General features: G+C 40.7%; 1 protein-coding gene across 5 annotated transcripts in view; it reads left to right on the top strand.

Moving 5' to 3' along the window:
* Positions 1–18,245, top strand: part of LIMCH1 (LIM and calponin homology domains 1) — a 299,516-nt gene extending 281,271 nt beyond the window's left edge. For 3 of the 5 annotated variants that reach the window (XM_016206753.2, XM_087827673.1, XM_016206745.2), the window contains 7 exons: positions 694–798; positions 1,929–2,056; positions 3,586–3,707; positions 3,976–4,099; positions 7,480–7,588; positions 10,389–10,491; positions 15,396–18,245. In XM_016206753.2, coding sequence (XP_016062239.2) covers positions 694–798; positions 1,929–2,056; positions 3,586–3,707; positions 3,976–4,099; positions 7,480–7,588; positions 10,389–10,491; positions 15,396–15,421 — 717 coding nt within the window. In that variant the 3' untranslated portion in view covers positions 15,422–18,245. Of the gene's footprint in view, positions 1–693; positions 799–1,928; positions 2,057–3,585; positions 3,708–3,975; positions 4,100–5,856; positions 5,944–7,479; positions 7,589–10,388; positions 10,492–15,395 lie in introns of all 5 variants that reach the window. The other 2 variants (XM_087827676.1, XM_087827678.1) reach the window with 1 other exon arrangement.
* The last annotated feature ends 946 nt before the right edge of the window (positions 18,246–19,191 follow it).

Below are 19,191 nucleotides of genomic sequence, written 5' to 3'. Positions count from 1 at the left end.
AGACAACATAGTTATAGCTGATCTCTAGCCAGAGTCAGATACTTGATTTATCTTTGATGATATGAAAGTACCAATTCCTTTATTAGCGTGTTTGTTAGAGCTAGCATGTTTGGTGGTGAATTAATTTTATGAGGATGATTTTGATATCAAGTGATTCGTTACCCCTGCAGTCACTCTATGGTACTAAAGAGATTTAGTAAAGAGGTTAGTACGATAGAGTGAGTGCAGTGCTAAGGAATGGTGGGGAGGAATATTTGGTTTTGTAGGTTTCTTTCTTTTTTTTTTTACATGAATAAACCAGACCACATTAGAGAATTTGAAGGGAGCTACATTTTATGTATATTATCTAAAATTTGTTTATGATTAATATTATTGTGAATTTTATCTTCAATAAGAATTTTTGTGCATAATCCAATCCCTACAGCATTTCTAATAAGGCTTCTTGAATCTCACTAACTAATTAATTTGTGAAGACTTTGTTTTTTGATTAAATCAAATGCTAATTTCTACATCATTGCCCATAGAGTATTACCTGATTTACGTGGTTTTAGAAAATAAGACCTTTTTTAATGCCCTGCTTGTTTGCATATAATCCTGATGTCTTTTTTCTAAAGTTTCTTAATGAATTTTTTCTCTTAACAGATAAGATATTTGATTTTTTTCTCTTTCATTAACTCCCATCCTTCTTCTTAGGAGCGCAAAATAATTGAAGACACTGTGGTTCCATTTACTATTTCTTCAAGTTCTGCAGACCAGCTCTCTACAGCTTCCTCTGTGACTGAAGGCAGTGGAACAGTGGTGAGACCATAGATTAAAAGCAATTTGTGAAATAAATAAACCTAAACGGAAGTGCAAAACCACAAATTCATATCCAGGACTGGCTGTTTCCCTAGAATCATATCAGCTACTACATGGCCATTGTAGCCCATGGTATTGTCACTGCCATGGCCAAATCTTAGAGTCATTGCCTGAGGAGCAGAATAGTCATTACTGAGGCCAGATCTGCCCCCATAGGCTGGCAACCAAAGTCTCTCTGCACTGGCTGGCAGGGTCCTGATTCATGGGCCATGTGCTAGAAATACTTCTTACTGCCCATTATTCATTCATTCGACAGGCATGTATTCCTCTCTGCCGTAACACACGTCCCTTTGCACCGATGGTAGCAGCAGGATGCCAACAGTAGGCTTTTCTTAGCATCCATTAAAGTTGCTTTTCACCCACTCTTTTTTTTTTTTTTTTTTTAATATACCTTTATTGATTTCAGAGAGAGGAAGGGAGAGGGGGAGAGAGAGATAGAAACATCAGTGATGAGAGAGTCATTGATCGGCTGCCTCCTGCATGCCCACCGCTGGGTATCAAGCCCAAAACCCGGGCATGTGCCCTGACTGGGAATCGAACCAAGAGCTCCTGGATCCTAGGCCGATGCTCAACCGCTGAGCCACGCCTGGCCAGGCATTCTCACCCACTCTTAAAATTCCACGTGAAATTTACGTGTGGCTTCCAGGGCTGGAAAGAACCCAGAAAGGCTGGTCTACCTCCATTTCCCCAAATAAGGTCCTGGAGGTAGTAGACAGAAGTCATACCAAGCCCTGAAGAGTTGATAATCTGCATTAAAGAAAATAACTGGTGAGCCCTAAAAAGCCATTTGTCCTGATTTGAGCAGTCCTATGACTGTTTAATTTTGAAAGGTGGGTTTTCTAACCTATTCCCCTTTACGATTGCTTTTGAGAGAGATCCAGATTTCACATTTATTTTAAAGCATTAGAACTAATTACTATATTCAGTTCATTTGGACAACTGTTCTTTAAATTGTAGGTAATGTGATTGGGGGGGTGGGGAACAAACCTTCAAATATCCCATAGCCAGAGATGAATGTTGTCCAGTGGGTTTAAAAATTGTATTTAAGATTATCCTTGTTTCCCCATTAGAATAAGATGGACCTGGAAAACTGTCATGAAGAAGAACAGGAGACAAGGCCCAAGAAGCCATTCCAGGGGGACAACAGTGACTTGTTGCTTAAGACCAGGGAAGGTGGTGCACTGGAGGAAAAGGGCAGGTAGGAGCTGCACCAAACCATCCGCCTAAATGCGCAAAACCGGGCTCCGCCTGTTCGCTCCCAGGAGGAGTGCTCATTGCTGATGCAGATCATATCTGGCTTTGCCGCGATCATTCCAGCAGTACATTGCGTATTGCTCGAACACAGCCTGATAACTCTGAAGTCAGGATCCCTATGCTACTGAACATAAATAGCCTGATTTTTAAATCGGAGAAACCTTTCTTAAATAAGGGGAGACGGTCTAGATCAGAAAAGGAGCACGTGGTCAGTTCAAAGCCCCAGACTTAAACATCACTCACCTGAAATAGCATGTCTGGAGGGGTGGAGGTTGAGATGGTGCGCTGAGATCCTGCCCATGTGGTTTTACCGTGGACCTGAACTCTGCAACTAGTATCCTCTGAGCCGGGAGAAGCCACCTGCGCTCTGTGTGATAATAGAAGGAATAACCAGCGAGTCTGTTGGTGGTGGGTGATCACCCCACCCGTGGGCTCCAGTCGGTTATGGTCTGTTCCGTGGGAGCAGAATCCAATTACAGCTACGGGCTATGGAGGCTTTATTGCCGCCACCCCACACCTAATCTAATGGGACCCACAGAAAGCCAGGCGGCTCTGCCACCTGCAAGTTCTTTATGAGACAGATGTTTGCCTCTGGGCTCTGAGCTACCAGTAGATATTGATAAGTGTGTGTGCTGGATGGACCAGGTTGCACATACACATACACACACCATCCTCGGGAGGGATCCGAAGGCATGAAAGGCCATCTAAGTGTTACTTTCAAAGACTGGTCAATGTGAAAGGTTGGCTGAGAGCTGAGCTCTTCTGGTGGGATCTGCTCTGAGAATCCTCCTGTGCTCATTACCTACAAGTCTGGGTGAATTGTAGGGTATAGGGGCTTGGGGCCCATGTCCAGAATCTGCAGAGCCCTTCGAATAGCACATCTGTTTCTAGTTAACACTGTTTAAAGGGACTTCCCAGTTTTATGAAATGAAAATTCCCATCAGGAATTTCTGAACACCACACTGAGAAGCATTTTATGTGAATTTTTGCTAGTTTGCCAAACAGTCCCTATTGTCGCCAGAAACTGTTTAAAATTTCTTCCATCTCTCCTTTCTTTGCACACAGAAGCAACTAAAAGGCTGGTAGATTACCATGGGCTGCCAAAGTCCCATGTGGCCCAAATGATTTCTACAAGAAATCCTCTTGTGAAACTCTGGGAGAGTCCAGGATTTAGCTCTGGCATCCCTTGAAGTTATTAGAATGAATTGCTTTGTGGACGGAGAGGTGGGAAGGACATCAGAAATGATGGTTTCTCAAGCTTGTTAAGTTGACAGATATTAAAGATGAGTAGCAGTCAGTTCAGAGTATTTAAACCTAGTTTAAAATGAAAAGAATAAATAAGCGTTTAGTTAGCCCCATTTATTTTTTCATGTTGAAATTGGCTCTTCCATACCCTAAGGGATAAGCCCAATAATTTTAGTTCAGTTGTTTTTATCTGTTTTCTGAAATATATTTATTTACTTATTGTAACAGCCTTACCCAAGGGGCCTTGACTGATTCTGAGAACCTCGTATCCAAAGGAACCCATCAGGATGATCAGCTGGATACAGAAGCTGGGGCCCCACGCTGTGGGGTGAACCCACAGCTCGCTCAGGGTAAGGATGGAGAAGACCAACCCAATGTTTAAATTATTGTACGACATCCCCCCTTGTCATCCAGACGGATATGATTTCTATTGGCTGCAGGCTTCTCTTCTAGCTTATGCTAAATAGCACCGTGAACAAACTCCCACCGCCAAGTGCCCAGACCCTCCACGCAATCACCTTGAGACCTCAGCAGGCATTAGCACTTTAAAGAAAGGTGACTTTCTAAGCAAAGGTCACATTACTGAGCACTAAATGCATGTTCTTGATTTGGCCTCAGATCCATCCCGGAGTCAGCAGGTGTCAAACCCGCCAGTGAACACTGTAGAAGATGTGAAGCCAAAGACCCTCCCCTTGGATCAAAGCATTAACCATCAGATCGAGTCCCCGAGTGAAAGGCGGAAGTGAGTACCCAAAGAAGATGGGTGTGGAATTCCTTTTTCTTTAATGTATTGACTAAGAAAGGGGGAAATGAAAGAGTGTGAGATGGCAAGATGGTAGCAACATTTTTGTGCTTTCTCCCCACTGAATCTCATTGACAAGGTAACAAATATTTATGGAAACTGAGGACAGTCTTCCAGGCAATTATACACTGAACTTATCAATTTGAAAGAGGCAGAGTAATGTTTTCAACCTACAAATCTAAATATTGAAGAGAATTTGCAGGCACATTGTATTAACATTTATTTAAGTGAGTTAAATTGTCTCAATCTACTGACAAATATTCTTTCAAGGAAAAAATGTTTTTCTCTCATTGTTCTCTTCCTCTAAGTAGCTGCCCCAGGCTATAGTCTAATTTTGTAAGATTTGTTTTTTGTTTTCTTACAATAATAGTAGCTTCTAACATTTTTTAAACATTTCAATATAATAGGCACTGTGTTGAAGAATTTATATATCTCTTCTCTTCTTTTCATAAATTAACTCACTGAACTCTCCCAGTAACTTCAGTTGGGTTATTGTTCCCATTTTTCAGATGAGGCTATTGAGGCTGAGGGAAATTAAATAACTTATTCAAAGTACCTGACTGATGAAGTGATGGAGGAATTCAAACTGAACCCACAGTCTGATGATGATAAGGTCATATGTGAACCAGAGGTTCCTTGAAATCAGTTTTAAAAATATAACATTCATTAAAGTTTAACGAGTCACTCTACCTGGAGCCAGGCTACCTGGATTCAAATTTTGACTCCTTGCCTACATCACGCTTTGGGCAAGCTGATTAATCTTTCTCTGCTTCATCTTCCTCATGTGTAAAATGGAAATAATGACTATACCTACCTATGAGGTTTTGTACCTGGCGAGTAATAAGTACTGTGTAGTGTAGGTGGTGGTGGTAGCGACGATGATGGTGATGATTGTATGACGGCAACTTGTTGTAGAAGTTCATCTTTTTGCCTTATTTTTCTGTTACATTTTTTAAAATACAGGCTTGAACCATTTCCCCCTTTTCCCTTCCATCTACCCAGCCTCGTTTCTGTGTGTCTAGATGATGCTCAGAATCAATAGAAGCTAAAATAACTTTGAAGTAATCATTATTGTTATTGATTATTGCAGTGATTTTCAATCTTTTTTTAGGCAGTGATACGTCTACTCTAGGGTATGACATGAAAATGTGACATTTTGGAGAAAAGCTCTGTCTGGGGAGGAGGTTTGGGTGGGCAGGTGGCTCAGGGAGTTGTCCCAAAAGCAGTTAGAAGACAGACAGTGCCCTGTTCACCTCTGTGTTGGCACTTCTCTAACTCTCATTTTTTTCTGTGGTCTATTCTTTTCTTTGCAAATGAAATTAGCTTTTATAAGCAAGAGCCCTTTATCTCTGGGCTCCCTATGTCTCTGCTCACCTCCCCCTCCATGCAGTCTGTATTTTTATAGCTAACTCAGAGTGCAGTTGTAACTAAGCAAAGAGTCTGGTGAAAATAAAGATGAGACGACTTTCCGTTCAGGGTGCCAGCCTGGTCCGAGAGCTTGCAGCCGCTGCGTGTGTAATCTCTGCTGGACGGACGTACTATTTTTGTCCTTTATAAAAAATTGCTGTGAGGACACTTTGTGGTCTTTTACTTGGTTATCAAGGAAGTTTTTTATTTTCTCATCAAACATGTCTTTTCTTATAGGACTGGGCTTCTCTTTCCTTTTCATAACTTTTGGCTCCTTTACCATGTTACAGGAAAAGCCCTCGAGAGAACTTCCAGGCGGGACACTTGTCCCCCTGCCCTCCCACCCCTCCTGGCCAGTCGCCAAACAGGTACAAGAGGTCAGCAAGCCTTTCCAAGGTGGCTTTGTTTTGACTGGAGCCTGCCAAGCATAATTTTAACCGAATTAATGCTTGCCAAAAGATTGTGAGAAGTTTGTCCATCGAATCTCCTTCAACACACACACAGGCAGGAGGAAAGGACGCATTCATTCCCCTTCCGTCCGCAGCCCGAGAGAGAAAGAGCCAAGTGCGTGGCTTTGGCACGGCTGTGGCCCTAGGCCTTTAATTATATTCCGTGGAAACTGCAATCTAATAATAAAATCCACCAGACAGTGGCCGGGCTCCTCAGTCGGCGCCTTTCCCTGCAAGACGGCTCGGTGCTTCTAGGCTCATGGCTCTCCCAGAGAACCCCACGGGGGCCGAGCAATGAACCTGCACCCCCTTTCCCCCTGCTCCAGCTCTCTAAGGATCGCCGCTGGCCGCCGATTGGGCCCCATGATATTCTTAAAAGCTGCGAGTCCCCTGCCCCGGGGAGGCCAGTTACTGAGCTCTCCAGGGTGTCTTTGCCTTAGACGTTTCGTTTAACTACTGGGTCAGGGGGAACCCTAATGAATAGGGTTTGCTTAGGGCAACTCTTCCCCTTGTCCTTTGTCTTCCTTTCTGTTTCCGCTGTCCCTCTGTACCCCGCTGGCTTCTGAATGCCATCGCGGATTTTCAGACTTCCTGTGTAATTCCGAGAGCTTTCCAGAAGGTGGGCGTCATTGCAGTCTGACCTTAGCTGTGGCAAAGCTGCCTTAGGGGGCAGCCGTCAGTCCCCCACCCGGTGCTGGTCTGCTGGGTTTGGTGGTCGTCACTGGTGGGCGCTGTGCCGGGGGCTGCAGGGGTACAGAGATGGGGTCCATGGGCCGCAAGGGGCTAACAACTCCCAGAGGATGCCAAGTGCCCAGGTTATAGAATCACAGAGAGGCGGTAGGGATAATCTAGTCCACCCCTCTCATTTTGAAGGTGAAAGGGAAACCCGAAGTGAGTCCTTTACACCAGACCACAGAACTTGGTGACAAAGCAGGGATCCGATCCCATATCTGCCTGGGACCTGTTGGGCTGTATCGCGATTACCTCTCCATTTTTAAACAAAAAAGTTTTTTTTCTTAATAGGTTAAAGAAATGCCCTCGTGAGCCAAGGAATCAATTATAGAACATTTTAAAGCAACAGTGAAACCTTAGTAAAGCTAAACTTGGTGATCTTTTAGGATTTATATAAACATGTGATAAATACATGGAATTACTTCAAGGCATTTGATCACTGTGGTAGAATAAACTATAACACAGACTTCTCGTAACAAATTACCAAGACACACACACGCCAGATTCTCTGCCACAATGGAGGCCCATTGTATTTAGTCTAGCACGTGTTTGCCAATTATATCTAATGCTTCATTTCTGCTCCTTATCAGTTCAGTAATTGTCATTTTGCTTATGATATAAACATTTTTAATATCCATGTTTTTTCTTTTTTGCACGAGGCTACATATTTGTGTATTTAACCAACTATTCTGAGTGGAACGTTTTATTATTTCATATGGTTTTAAACCCTAGGTCTATAAGTGGGAAGAAATTGTGCTCTTCCTGTGGGCTGCCTTTGGGGAAAGGAGCTGCGATGATCATTGAGACCCTCAATCTCTATTTTCACATCCAGTGCTTCAGGGTATGTATCAGTCACTCTTCTCTCTAAGTGCAGTGTCATGGTGTCTTTGGGCATCGTGCTGGGCTAAGAAATACCTCCTGGAAACCCCGACGGCCTTTGCCTGTGAGGCGCCCCTTCTGTGTGTACAGAAGCGTGTGCGGATTCCAGCCTTCAGGATGAAGCCCTCTGCTATCCTGCATCCCTCTGGGGTGTCTGCTTAGAAGCAGCAAAACAGGTTTGTGCAGTGTGTCTTTATAAAACAGGTTTTGTCTACTCTGGCAGGAAGCTGAGAATGCTACCCCTGGAGGCCAGTGATGCGTCTGAATCTTTTAGGGCATGTGGATTTATTGGGAATGTAATATCTTTGCTGCTTCTCAAACTCTTGTGACTTAATGTTGAAGAGTTTCTGTCAGTTAAGTGTGGTTATAGCTAGTTGCAAAGTTGTAGGTCTCTGAATGAATATGTCTGTGATCACAAAATTGAATATCACGTCCTCTGAGAAGCTGCCTTGCACACCCAGACTAAGTCACTTGCCTTTGTTACAGGGCCTTATAGAGCCTTCCATGGTCCTTACCACTGACTGTTGAATTGTTTAATTATCATCTATCAACTCCATAAGGGCAGACACCATGTCTTTCTGGCTCACCACTATTTCTTCTGCACCTACCAGAGATAGTGTCTGTAAACATTTTTAGATGAATCAGTTAATGAATTAACTGAAAACGAGGAGCCCTAGATTCTAGTCCCAGACTTCCTGCTAATAAGTAGGTGAGCTAACCAGTTATGACTGATTTATTGTAAAATTTATAAGTTGGCCTCTTCCAGCATTTTCCATCTTTTTTTTTTTTTTCTCACTTTTTTAATATAATTTTTAAAACTAAACCCTCCAGCTCTGAATAAGAGTCATTTCTTTCTCTTTATAACTGTGACATGCTTCCTTTTTCCTTCTTGAATTTTGCTCTATTTCTTGTTGGTAGTTTCCTCAGCTGTAAAGTACACTTGCATGGGGTTAAAATAACTCCCACTTCACCTATAAGCTAAGGGAAAGTAAGTGAAGTTATCCCCAAATTATTAATTTAATAGCATCAGTAATTGCTGGGAAGCAAAACTTACCTTGGACAAAACACAATATGGAGACTTAACAAGACTCAATTTATCAATATTCTCATTGGAAAATTAACCACAATAATGCATGTCTTAAATAGTTCAGGAGTGTTTTGAGGCTCAAGGAAAGTATTTTTAAAATTTTGTGGTGAGCCCAGCCGGTGTTGCCCGGTGGTTGAGCGTGAACCCATGAACCAGGACGTCGCACATGCCCAGGTTTTGGGCTCGATCCCCAGCAGGGGGCGTGCAGGAGGCAGCCGAGCAATGACTCATCACTGATGTTTCTGTCTCTCTCTCTCCTTCACTCCCTTCCTCTCTCTGAAATCAATAAAAACACATTAAGTAAATAAAAATAAAAATTCATGGTGATGCCATGAAATGGTGTTCCAACACCATAGTTCGTTCTCCAGATTTTTACTAAAACTCAAAATAATCGAGGTGGCAAAGTGCCTTTGCAGATTCTCAAGGGACAGGAGACTCTCTTTCTAAGCTGGCAAGGCCTTTATTCTCTGTTACCATTCACCTCCCAGACTGACCTGATGCTCTAAGGTACATCGCCTCTTAGGTTGATGGACTTGTAGATGCGACTTGTAACGTAATTGGGATGAGGCCTCCCTCTGTCCCTGGCCACCTTCAAGCATGAGCATGAGCCTGGCCCTTTATCCCTGAGCTGAGTCCTGATCTGGAGGGAGGCTGGCCTCAGAACCAACCCCTACTGCCACTTCTGTGGCACACCCAGCGCAGCCCACAACCTCCGCCTGCACTCAAGCTGACTTGGCTGAAAGGAGATCCATGCTCCTTGGATTTGTTACTCTGCGTTTCCCTGCCTTTAATGTGAAAAAATAAGGTGAATAGCTGTTTCCTAGTAATTCCCATCTGGCAGAACTTACCAATAATACTGGAAAGCATTTAGTGATTTTTTTTTTAATCTTCACCCAATGATATATTTACTGATTTTAGAGAGAGGAAAGGAATGAGAGAGAGGCAGAGAGAGAGAGAGAGAAAAAAACATCAATCTGAGAGAGAAACATCTCATGCGCCCCAACTGGGGACCAAACGCACAGCCTAGGTATGTGCCCTGACGGGGAATCAAACCTGCTCCAACCAACTGAGCCACACCGGCCAGGGCAGCATTCAATGATTATTCACAAACAAGTTTTAATTGATCATCTGTTGGCTGTGTGTTTATTTAAAACCAGTAGCATTTAATCTGTTTAAAATTGTTCTTAGGTCAAATGTATGGTGATGGAAGGAGATTTAACTTTAGGTAGTAAACACACAATGCAATATATAGAAGATGTAGTATAGAATTGTACACTTGAAAACTGTATGATTTTATTAACCCATGTCACCCCAGTAGATTTAATTAAAAATAAAAGGTTTCTTCCGTCTTGATTGAGAAATGACCTGTGATAGAGAGTAACAGCATAGGCTTTGGGATTAACCCAACACCACTTACCAGTTTTACAACCTTGGACAAGTCAGCTAATCTCTCTGAACCATTGTCCTTCTCTGTAAAATGCAAGGAGTTACTATAAAATGCTAAAAGTATATTGTTGCTGCAGGTCAGTTCTTAGTGCAGCATCTAACACATAGCAGATGCTCAGCAAATGTGGAAACTGTGTGATTATTCTGCTATTCGTGTAAACAGTAACTAAGCATCATAAAGAAATTCCTCCTGCACCTTATAACTTCTGTTCTTTCTGCCCTGTTGTAGTGTGGAATTTGTAAAGGACAACTCGGAGATGCAGTGAGTGGGACGGATGTTAGGATTCGAAACGGTCTTCTGAACTGTAACGATTGCTACATGCGGTCCCGGAGTAAGTACTGGGGTGGAATACCTTGAGATGAGTGAGTGAAAGCGTGTGCCTTTCCTAGGGCCCATTTGAGGAATTCAATTCTTTCTACCCATCATTTGACACTCCTACCCTGACGGAAAGATTTATTAGCGTCTAGGGAAAGGAAGCGATAATGAAATAACCCCTATTTACCACTTGTTTCTTATTGGAAGTTCCTGCTTGGGTGTGGCCAAGTTTTTTCCATCCCAAAGCGCATTAATACACCAGCAGATAAAAACTGTGGGCCAAGCCTGAGACTTTGCCTGAGCTCACCATAGAGACTTTAGTGAGACAGAAGGCAGATGTGAGGCCTGTAAAGCACTACTCACTTGCTGAGGTGTACCGTTAGAAGACCAGCATCGTTTGGGGAGGTGGCTGAAGTCTGAAGAATGACCTTCCCTTGGTCATCAAATCCAGCACCAGCTCCTGGGTATCTTCATGCCCTACCTTCAGGAGCTTCATCACATAATATGTTGTTGCTCCCAACTAAACTGAAAGTTCCTCGAGAGACCAAATGATGGGTTCTGCTTCTTTTTATGGTTCTGCTTCTTTGTGAGTCCCTGCACCCGTCCAGAATACCTTAGTACATAATCCCAGTTTAACAAGTATGTGCTGCCTTGAAGCTCCCTTGAGCAGCCTGCCCTCGGATTTTGTGTCTGGGTTTCCTACCAGAGCAGATTCATGTTGGTTTGGGGGACACCAGGGGGTGCTGTTGCCCAGCTGCTGATTAGAAAATCTGAAAATAGCCAGTGGCTAAGCCTCCTCCGAATCCAGCCTCACTCTCCATCATAAATAAAGCCCTTCTGGGGCACGGCCTAGACAAGAGACTCTTCAGTGCAAATCCTTCAGTCAGAAACTCTTTCTTTAAAAGAAGGGGGGAGGGGAATAAAGACTTTAAGAGTAAAAAAATGAAATAAGCTCTTTTATAGCTATAGATTTAGTATATTCTGAGAAACATATACATTTTTAATAAAATTATGTGAAATGAAAATTTAATCAAACCCAGGTGATTTTGATCTATGATAAACATTTGACTTGACGTCAGAATAGTTCCACCTTAGAGCTGGTACCATCAAACTAGACTATTGATATTATGTATTATATTTTTATATTATATATTTATATATTGTATTTTATATCAGGTATTATATATAATATACATGCGTTACATATGTGTATTATATGTTATATATTTATACCATGTGTATAATATATACACATGGTATGAACATATAATATTGATATTGATTTTTGTACTATGTGTTAAATATATAAAATATGGTCTAAATAGTATACCATATATATGCCATGCATACACAAATGCCTGTATACATGAATAATATATAATAATTATGTTTATAACTGAATTTTTTGTCTTTATACATTAGAAATGAAAGGGAAACCCTTTTCCCCCTGGTTTTCAAAGTGATTTTTTTCTATCATCTTCTATAAATTATACTTTGCTCAGGCCAGCTGAGTGTGAAACATGAAACCAGAAGAGGGCACTGTTAGGTTGCAGGACTGTTGGGCTAGATTTGAAAAGCACTGTAAATCTGAATTTTTTTCATAATTTAAAGTGCTTGAAGGATGCCAGCAGAGAACAAACATGAACCCACCTCTGGGTGACAGTAACCTCTTTTCATCCAGATTTTAATTTTAATTGAGAAGTTGGATGATTCATTGTCATTTCTTTTAGAAATTCGTTTTTCAGATCTTGGCCAGTATTTTTTTCCCCTATGTATGCTACCATAGGGGCATTAACTGCTTTTAATTCCAAATCTAAAGACAAGAACTGTGGAGTTTCAGTAACAGTCTCATAAAATGAAAAATAAGAAAGTGATTTGGAGGTAGACTAAAGACAGGATTTTTATTTCTTTATTTTATATTTTAATGCAATATTTTACTAGGATTTTTTTGGTAGAATACTAAGATATTAAGAAGAAAGCAAAAAGTCTTACTCTCTGCTGAGATAACCTCGATAGGCATTCAAAAGACTAAATAAGTAAAAGTTATAAGTTGTATAAAGTTAGAAAAAATGCATGTTCAGAAAGCAGAAAGATACCAAATTAAAAGTAAAAAAAAAAAATCCCAATGTTAATCACTGTAATCACTTCCTAATAATTACTTGGGGAGAGGGGCAGAATGTATGTTTGTGTAGGTTTGTACACACACACACACACACACACACACACACACACACCCCACCCCCCGGGTGCATATGTGGTGTTTTTGTTTCACAAAGGCAATCACAGAGTCAGTGTCCTGTACTTAGTTTCCACTGCTGTTGTTCTTTTAACTTAATGATGTATCTTGGCAATTTCTCCATCTAACATGTTCTTCCTCAGCATCCTCTTAAATGTTTTTTAATAGCTGCATATAATCCCATTGTATGGAGTTACCAGAATTTAAAACTAAATCCCCATGAATGGGCACCCAGGCGTTTCCAGTTTTCTAGTATTAAAGTTTCAGTGCTGCGGCGAGCGCCCCGCACGCCGTCCCGGTGACACTGGGAAGCCCTCCTCGGGTGGCCTGAGCAGCGGGACGGAGCCCGGAGCCGGCGGGCGCCTCCTCCCCGCAGGCAGCGGGCCTGCGGCTCCTCCAGAGGCGCCCCCCTGCCCAGTGCAGCAGCGGCTTCCCCTCCACGCCCTGGCCAGCTCTGGATGTCATCAAACTTTTTAAATTCCCGCTCTGCTGGCTGCTTTCATCTGAATGTCTTTCATTATAAGTGAGCTCGAACATCTTTTCATATGTTTATTCACCATTTATATTTCTTTTTCTATTAAAAAAAATGTACTTCTCTGTCCTGTGCCCATTGTTGTATCGGTACTTGATTTATATGAGCTTTTGTAAATTAAAGAAATTTTTCTTTTTTCCTTTTATTTTATATTTGCTGTTTGTTGCAGTTATCATTTGTCTCTCTACTTTGTGATATTTTTTTTTTTCATAGAAAAGATTTTCATTTACGTAATTAAACATCTTTTTTTTTTTTTGATTCTGTGTTTTGCATCCTACTTAGAAAAACTCCCACTACTCCAAGGCCATAAATTTAGCTGAGGTTTATCCTAGAACTGCTTTTTGTGTCTTTTTCACATGTAAGTTTGTGACATCAGGAATATATTTTGGGGTAAGAATGAGATAGATATCTAGCTTTTCCCCCCATTTAGCCAATTGGGTGAATATAACTTAATGAATAATCCCTTTTTTCCTCACTAATCTGAAATGCCAGCTTTCTCATAAACCAAGTGCACATATATATTTGAGTTTATTTCTGGATATTTCATGTTTAATTAACCTATTTACTCTCTAATGTCAAACAGTTTTAATTATTATATTTCCATAATATGTTTTTAAATTGAGTCATAATGGCCATCTTGACTTCAATTATTTTTTCCATATTTTCCTAACTCTTCTCTTTAGTTTTCCAGATAAATGTTAATATCATTTTAGGCTGAATTTTAAGTCAACACATGACAGGGAGAATGACCAGCACATCTGAGAATACTGCTCATTTTTTTTCTTGGTGTCATAAGAAAAAAATGTAGGTTAGGAGTGAATAGGTGCAGGGAATAGTAATGAACGAGAGAAATAGAAATACACTTGAATTGGTTGAATATACCCCAGATGCAATAAGAGAGTCAGAATGGAAAGAAATAGCTAAAAATCATGTTTCTTTTTTCTTTATTTGATTTTGATCTGAGTTGAGAAGAGGGGAGATGGATAGATATGAGGGGTGGTTTACATCATAGGCATCCTAAGTGAAACAAAATAATTTCATTGTATGGAATAATAAAACCTGAATATATAATCCTATTTTCTTCAAGTAACTAGTCACATTTAAATGAAATTTTTCTCTTGGAGAGGGAAAATAGCATAACAGCATATTAAAATGCAATTCCTAAAAGCAATGTAAACAGTTTTTAAGTTGGTATGTAAATGGCAATGGAAGTGCAAAACAAATTACCTGTCACGACTCGAGCCGGCACACGTTTAACTTACGCCATTTGTGCCTGGGTGTTGGGTGACTGTGTCTCTGTGTCTGTTCCATCATTCACTCGCATGAAATGTATTTACCGCCAAATCCCTGGGGTCTTTCCCAATGTTGCAGTTGTCTCATCACAACTCTGGTGCCTTGAATGAAGGAGAAAGTTTGTGAATGTTTCAGCAGGAAATATGGAACCCAAACCTTTCTTCCCAGATAGAGTCGCCAGATAAAAAACAAGATGCCCAGTTAAACAGTTTTTTTGCCCTGTTAAGTTTGAAATTTCAGATGAACAATGAATCTCTTTTGTATGCATATGTTTCAAGTATTGCATGTTCAGGATTTAGCACTACCATATCCCAAATATCATATGGGATATATATACTTATGCTAAAAATTGTATTTGTTGTTTCTCTGAAATTCAAATTTTACCGGGCATTCTGTATTTTTAATTCCTAATCTAGCATTCCTGTTTCTAGATCATATGTCAGACTCCTCCCGTTGCAATGTATTTATTCATAGAGAAACCAAAACCTAAAGAAACAGAGAGAAGAGAGAATATTTTCTTGCTTATTTGCCAAGAAGACAAGGTAGAGAACTTGATGGAGATCATCTGATATAGGGTGAAATCCAGAGGATTTGAACCAAATTTTAAAGGGCATATGAATATTGGGCTTCTTGTTAAGTTCTGGGAAGGGGCTCAAAAGTCTGCATTTCTACAAGCTCCGGGTAACACTAGCACAGCTCCTCCTGGGGCCACACTTGGAGTAGTGGGTGGGACAACGTTCCCTCCTTAGAGGGAAGAGACTTTGGCAGAGGTCATAGCTAATTTGGGAAATTTTTAAACATCTGAAGCAAGAGACATTGACTTCTTCAACCAAATGTCCCTCTGATTTCTTTATCACAGGTGCTGGCCAACCCACAACATTGTGACATGGTTTTCAACATCCCAGATCACTCACCATTCTCTCTTGAGATTGTCCCCTGGAATCGTTAAACAGAATCCCAAGTTCAGGGCTTCTCGGCATTCATCTAACGTCTGAAAGGCTATTCTAAAAGATGGTATCTGTTCTTTCCTAGCACAGTGTTTGTGTTTTTCCTGGGTTCTTTTTCTTTTTTGCATTTGCACAGTATATACAAAAGAATATTGAATTTTAATGATTCGGGCTAGTTCAAAAGAAGGTGTTAGCATGGTCAAACAGGCTTACAGTTTAAAATGTGTTATTCTCTTCTCTGGGGAGTTAATGAGATAAATGATTCAATAAACCTGTTTTGTTTTAGTATTTCTAGGAATTAAATACTTTGTGTTTACAAAATTGAGCTGCAGAAAGTGCAAGTCATGCCAATTTGAGACGTGGTCTTTTGAGACAGGAGCTTACAATTAATGCATTTCAGAAACTAAAAACCACATCCTATAGCTCTGAGCTATAACTTGTTTTTAATGCAAAGACACTAGTCTGTTAATATATACTGTAATCCTGAAATATTTGTGTTACTTACCTTTTGAGGTAGAAGTCATACCAATAAATTATTGCACCGTTAGTGTTAGGTTTTGTGTGCTTTGAAGGTTATGTCATTGATAGAGTCTGGTCCAGCAAATAAAGAGAACCCTGGCAACCTCAGCTACACTTACACTCTGGACATCGCCCAAGGGTAGGAAAAAAAACAGAGGAAAATATTTTAGTCATTTCCAACGTTATCACCAAAACATGAGGAAGTTTGAGCTTCAAAAGAGTGCTGGGCCCGTGTTAGCCATGAGACTCTGTTGCTTCTGCTGTTCAGACTCTACATTCAGTAAAGACTCGGTATAAGGCCTGAGGAAGCCCTCGTCGAGATCGGTCCTTCATTAGTGAGACCCCTGCTCACCTTGCCTGCAAGTTCTCCTCGAGGGCCTGAAGCACAGGTGTCTAAAGAACAGCACTGAGTTCATCCTAATAGAATCCAAATGACACTGATGTGATAAGCCACTGGCGTGTGATCGGCAAGGACTGCAGGTCCCACATGCGGTGCCCACCCTGACGGACGCCTGGTCTTCCCCATTCTCCTGCATCACCCACTCTTCTCTATCAAGGACTCTGGGCCTTGCTCATGGAGGCGTCAGAGAGAAACTTGTGTGGACAGCTGGTTGTTTCTTTGCCCTGTGTGGTGAGTCCCAGCTGGCCAAGAAAGGAATCGAATGACTGAAAAGCATCATGTTTTAAATCTCCAGGCTGTTTTCTTTAAGACTGGGGAAAGGGGAACTATTTATTCTGCCTTAAAACGATGGCAAATAAGTGAAGATGACCTTTTGTGAATGTAGACTATGGATATCCTCCTAATAGTTTAATGTAGTCGAAAAAGGAGCTCGAGTAGATGTTATTCTGTTATGTAAGCAATAATACTTACTGTGTCTTACTGAGTATGGCTAGCAATTATTTATTTACATGCTAGACGGTCCTCTGCATGCGGGTTCCATGTAAGTGCAGAAATTCCCTCGGCCACTGGAGGTGTTTTGACCATTTTGTCATTTGGATGAGCTGTTGTTAGACTGAAATTTACACATCACTTCATTAAAAATTGTGCCTTAGAAAATGCAAAGCTGTTGCACACAGTGATGAATTATGGATGCAGTACATTGAAGAGAGATGAAGTCACTTCCAAGTTCCCAAGACTTCTCATGGAGGTGTTTGCTGTTTTACAGGAAAAAAATAAGAAAAACAGAAAACATTAAAATGAAAGAGTTTTGAAAATGTACAGATTAAGTTCAATATTTTGATTAACCACCTGCATGTTTTATTAAATATTTTGATAATGTGATGTTTACACTTTGCATGATATTAGCAGAGTACTTTACCAGAAATAATGCACAAACACATGTAAAATACGATCATTCATAGCCAATTTTTATAGAATACTTTTTACATGTGGAACGCCATCCGTTATGTAGGGGTTCTATGAATATCGCACATTCTCTTCTGGTTTCACAAACCCATTTATACATATTTCTTAGTGAGACTCATTGTCCATGTACTGAAGCTAGAATCGAGTCAAGAAAAATAAAGCCCATTCTCCGGCTGCGAGATGTGCTTTCCCATAATGAACAATAGTCACCAGCACAGAATAATCTCCAACATTTTCTAAATTCTAATTGCCAACTGTTTCTATTTCTATTTGATTTATGTTTCATTTGGAGTCTGTTACATGGCAGCTCGGGCAGACTCGATCTTGTTTCTTCCAATGCAGCATAATGAGTGTGATCTATTTCTTTTCAAATAATCTTTGAGATCCCAGGAAAAAAAAAGAAAAAAGAAAAAAAAGCTCTGCTCCGTTGAGCTGCGATGTACATGTGTTTTCTTAAAGATGATGCAAGTGAGTGATTTATTGCTCCCGAGTAAGTACATCTGATTTTTTTCTCATGCTCCGAAAGCTAGTCCCTTCTCTTTCTTGAGAAAAAATGGGTGACTGTTTTTCACTGCAGACTTTCATGGCATTTCCTCACTTTCTATGTAGTGGTATTAATGCAGTACGTATTCTAGTTATCTCTCCACAGTGTAAGACGTAACGAGCCCAAACGATCCACCTCACGTGCGAGTCCGTCCAAAAGATGTTCCTGGTCTGGGTGGGCCAATGTTCTATATCAGTTACACTAACCTTCATTTAAAATATTTATTCTAAAATGCCTCTGAGAAATAGTAAAAAAAAATAAAAATAAAAAGTTGTCTAAAACGCAACAGCTTTTATAGTAAATGTACATTTATAAATAAAATACTCAAATCAATTTTGCATTCCATTGGTTTTTTTTTTTTTTTTTTTGATTTTTTTTTTGGAAGGGGGCAGGTCGGCTTTCTGACTTGGGAAAGGTAGAATCGGGCTCTTTCTTCTGTAGGTTTTGGTCCAGGTTTGCAGAGTTAGGTGATGGCAATGATGCGTATTTGCATATGCATATTACACATTTTTTAGGTCAACTCAGAATTACCAGCTGATTGCAGGAGTCACTAAAGAATTGCCTTCCACTGAAGGATTGAAACACCTTGAGATGAGATACACAATAACAGGAGAGACCAGGCAAATGCCAGTGGAAATGGCCTGAAACAACCAAACGATGGTCACCTTCCCACACGGGCTAGAGGAAACCCGTCAAGCTCCTGGAAGGGGCCGTGTCCTACCCCTTCCCCCAGCAGCGCCCCAGGGCTCCCTCTCACTGTGCACACAGTCTGTTTCGCTGAGAGTCTTTTTTTCTGTTATTGAACCAGGGAATAAATGTTGTGAAACACATCCTGTGACACTGTTGGCTTTCCAAAATACACATAGCCCTGGCCAGGTAGCTCAGTTGGTTAGAGCCTTGACCCGATATCCCAAAATTGTGGATTTGATCCCTGGTCAGGGCACATACAAGAAGCAACCAGTGAATGCATAACTAAGTGGAACAGCAAATCGATGTTCCTCTCTCTCTCTAAAAAAAAATCAATAAATAAAAACTTTTAAAAAATATACTCGTATCTTTACTGGCACTCTGTCCCAAATTTGTAGGTGGTGGTAATAGCAAGCAAGTTCCTTAGAAGTTTTTGTTGCTTTATGATACAGTATTCCAATTGCCACCAAGAGTTGTAATCTTTTTTTTTTTTTTGCAAAGTTTGGTAGGCAGTTAGTAGCTGCTGCAATTTCCATAGAAAAGTGAATTCTTTGTCTTTCATAAAAGAGTTTTAGGAGCTATCAGAGTAGTT

This window comes from Miniopterus natalensis, chromosome 1 (assembly GCF_054644295.1).
Source record: "Miniopterus natalensis isolate mMinNat1 chromosome 1, mMinNat1.hap1, whole genome shotgun sequence".
Taxonomy (NCBI): domain Eukaryota; kingdom Metazoa; phylum Chordata; class Mammalia; order Chiroptera; family Miniopteridae; genus Miniopterus; species Miniopterus natalensis.
Note: the sequence above shows the minus strand (reverse complement) of the source record. Positions and strands in the feature narration are given on the sequence as shown.